The sequence below is a fragment of the Adiantum capillus-veneris genome, chromosome 2, assembly GCF_014529385.1.
Source record: "Adiantum capillus-veneris isolate H3 chromosome 2, ASM1452938v2, whole genome shotgun sequence".
NCBI lineage: Eukaryota > Viridiplantae > Streptophyta > Polypodiopsida > Polypodiales > Pteridaceae > Adiantum > Adiantum capillus-veneris.
The window spans coordinates 116,947,947-116,951,611 of NC_140932.1; the positions used below are offsets into that span (position 1 = coordinate 116,947,947).

The 3,665-nt window shown below is 44.6% G+C and overlaps 1 protein-coding gene across 1 annotated transcript; it reads left to right on the forward strand.

The window, feature by feature from the left end:
• The first annotated feature begins 521 nt into the window (after positions 1–521).
• Positions 522–2,165, forward strand: LOC147463450 (uncharacterized). Its single transcript, XM_086488942.1, has 2 exons — positions 522–843; positions 931–2,165. Exon 2 carries the CDS (start codon positions 957–959, stop codon positions 2,058–2,060), a length of 1,104 nt encoding a protein of 367 aa, XP_086345068.1. The 5' UTR covers positions 522–843; positions 931–956; the 3' UTR covers positions 2,061–2,165.
• The last annotated feature ends 1,500 nt before the right edge of the window (positions 2,166–3,665 follow it).

The window sequence follows — 3,665 nt, forward strand, 5'->3', positions numbered from 1 at the left end:
AATAGTAGAGATGCGTAGGCGCATGCATTGATTGCATTGTCTATCAAGTGCACCATTACTCCTCACATTTGTTTAGCCAAAACAACAAAACAGGCTTGGGACATTCTAGCTAGCTTGTGTATAGGTTGCAATGGGACAAAAATATCATTTTTGCGCAGTCAAAGATCGTGCATGAGAGGAAAATGAAATGGACATTGTTCTTGTTGAAATTAAAGGTACTATCATGTTGCAACAAGTTCGGCAATGCGTTGAGTGTTGTGCATTGCGTCGGGTTGCCGCCATGTAAGAACCATGTAGGCGTTACGTTAGTTGCAAGGCAGAGGGCCATCTCGTGGCTGTAAGCATTTGTAGCCACATGGAAATTAGTTTTACCTTCTTTATAGATGAGTATGCGACTCATTCTTTAGATGGAGAGAGAGAGAGAGAGAGAGAGAGGGGACTTGTGGCAGATGGTGAACTCTCAGCTGTTTTTCTCAGTTCACCGCTGTTTAGTAGTATATAGAGATAGAGCCCATGCACATGCAACCGACGACCGACGAAACGTATGCAAAATCCACCGTTGGCCCACCAATAGCGGTGCACGCCCCTGTACTAGGCCACCGAGATTTCCACCGCTTGCATCAGAACGTCACAGCTAGTGCCTTGCTGATCAAAGTGGTGAAGAGCCGTTTTTGCCGTGGCGGGAAGCAAACTGAGTCGTCTGCAAGCTTTGCGAACGACAGAAAGGGAGCTGAAATTAAGGTGCAACATTTCCTTGTGGCATACAAACCGGTGGCTTTTGCTTTGCTCGTCTTCAACCGGAACGCCACGAAGACGTGCGCACCATAAGAGAGAAGTGCCAATGTACGCAATCTTAATTATTTTCGTAATTTTCCCTGAAATTTTAGCCACAACAATGAAGGGACCAAGTTGGATCTGCTTATGACGCAGGATTCGAATTCCCCTCTCTGGGGAGAATGCCGAAGACGAAACGGAAGCATTTGGCTGCCTTGGATGCAGAGAAGAGACCACGGCTTCCACCTCAAGACGGGCTCATGTGCTCTTTATCCTCTGGCAAGCAGGAAAGTCCTTTGAATCCGGAACCACGGGCATTGCCTTCTCTGTCATCTGGGATACAAGAGCTTCCCCCCGACCTTAGCGACCCGACAGCGCAGGCTTCTTCGTCTCTTCAAGAAGGAGGTCATGACGCTGCAGCCAAGCACCAAGATGACGATGCTCATAGTGATTGTAATTCTTGGGTTGAGGTCAGAAAACAGAGGGTAGTGATCATAATTCCACCTCTGCCAGAAACCAAATTTGAATTTCCGAGCACCACGTTGGCTCGTGTGCGCAAGGATGAAGCTCACTGCACTTCAAGGAAACCCAGTGCTGTGCTACCTCAAGACACAGGTCGTGCCAAAAGCTCCAGTGGTAAGGTGTATGGTAAGAAGGCATGGAATGCCTTGAAAACAGAGAGAGAAGGCATGCGGGAGACAACAAGCAGGGATCCGCCACCTATATCAGGTATGGATATTTTACTTGCGTCAGCATTGGGCGCAGACCATACAGGTTGGCAGGACATGCGTCATCATCGCATTGACTTGTTAGCATCATGCACTCGGGAAGAAGCTTCTCTGGACACAGCAGATAGCAGTATCCAACCTCTCCCGATCAAAGCTAAACCTGTCATGGTGAATAAAGGAGCTCTAAAACTGCATTGCAAGCCAGCACACTCCAACAAGTCGAAGAAGCTCATGAAACCTCAAAATACCACCGGCTTCAAGAACAATCTGAATAAGAATAAAAGCAAAGGCACTGAAATCTCATATGTTTCCAGTGTTAATCACTCTATTAGGGTTGTAACACTGAAGAAACATCTGGAGAAAGCAGGGGGATTGAAGGGGTGGCTCTGCTCTCTCGGTCTTTCCCAGTTTAAAGAAGCTTTTGGAAAGAGAAGGTGGAGCGAAGGGGATCTCTTACAGCTTCAAATGGATGACTTGAAACAAATGGGTAAGACTGCTGTAGGACCAAGAAGAAAATTAATCTGGGCCATTCATCATTTAAGCCAACGAATGATTTAGAGGATTACTGCTCTGCCCAGATTTTTTTTTCTTCATTGGCCAGAAGTCTCCATGTTGTACTTCACTCCATTTCTAAATTTAAAACGGTTTCTATGCTGGATGAAACCTGTAGGCATTTGCTTTCTGATGTGGCTTGTTTGTTTTGAAATTGTTTCAAGTAAGGTTTTCCATTCCATAGTCATCATATGAGCGTTGATTGCTGGAGATGTTGATCATGAGAGCACTTCAATGGTCACTTTTGTGATCTTCATGCTCTATGACATCATTAAATGGAGTTTAGGATTTGGGTCAGCCAGTCAACAAGTTTGCTGCTATTCATATCGTGACGCTAATTGGATTTAATGGCAGGAGTTTCTTGTGGACAAATAGAACCACTGTAACTGCCAAATCATGCGCAGTAATTATGCTCGTATCAGTCTCAAGAGGAGACTGCCTGGAATTATGCTCAAAGGATAGTGTGATAAACTGCCTTTAAAGTGACAATTGATTCAGTGAATATATAGTGAGAATTTTTCTTCAATTTATTTGGCCGATTTGTGAGAAGGACGAGCACAGGCATGTAGGTGTTCAAATATTCAAGGGTATTTTGATGTTCCGCCCAAGGACGATGGTTTTCAGAAAGCCTACATCTTTTGATGTGCTGAGGATGCAGATGATGATGAACATTGTTAGGACATGTTTTGGATTGAAGTTCTGAAGGTGTTTCACTTGTTCTTAACTTTTAGGTTATATCATGATGTAGTAATTGTGTACCGCTACTGCAGGGTTCCAGCATATATTTGACATTGGTAAGATGCCTTCGTCACTTACATTGAGTGTCATTACTCTTAATAGCAAAGGGGGGAGATCAGATACTGCTTCTTTGGTTGCGTCCTGTTACTCTCCTGTCTGTATAAGATTCTTGCTGTAATGCACAATGTTAGACCACCGCCTTTCTTGCCAGATTTTGTACACGTGTGTTTTGTCCAGGCTCGATCCATTGTGGACAATATTTTCACTTTCTACGAGGCAGTGGAGTGGGCGAGAGAGTGTGGACAATCCTCGGTGATACTTCTTGATTTTGAGAAGGCTTATGATAAGAGTTGACTGGGACGTTTTGAAGGGCACTTTACATAGGATGGGTTTTTTTGCTCAATGGATTGCTGGAGTTTCAGATGTAAATAGGTATGGTAGTACTGCAGTTACTATTGGGGTTTTGTTGGAGAATCTTTCCATCTATCACTCTCAGTGCGCTAGGGTTGCCCTCTCGGACCATATATCTTTCTGGTTTTTGCTGAGACCATGTCCTCTTATCTATGGTGATACTCGATCAGAGGCTTCAGTTTGCTTCTTCTTTATGGCGAGGGTGCTTGTTTGCTCGATCAGTAGTATGAGCATTACTATGCTTTCTTCAAATTGTTCATTGTCAATTCTAATTCTTTGCGCTAGGCTTCGGACAGATTTGTGTGACTAGTAATCCTGTTACCGAATGGAGCAAATCTCACGGGATTGCCATTGGAGTGCAGGATGAGTGGCGGTTGGGGACGAACATACTGGTTTTGTTGGCTTGCATCGGCCCAGACTTGTCGATTGGGATTGATGCTCCCCTTAGGAGTAGTTTATGCC

Excerpts from the sequence above, each read along its gene's own strand:
- LOC147463450 (XM_086488942.1), top strand. The coding sequence starts at position 957 with ATGCCGAAGACGAAACGGAAGCATTTGGCTGCCTTGGATGCAGAGAAG.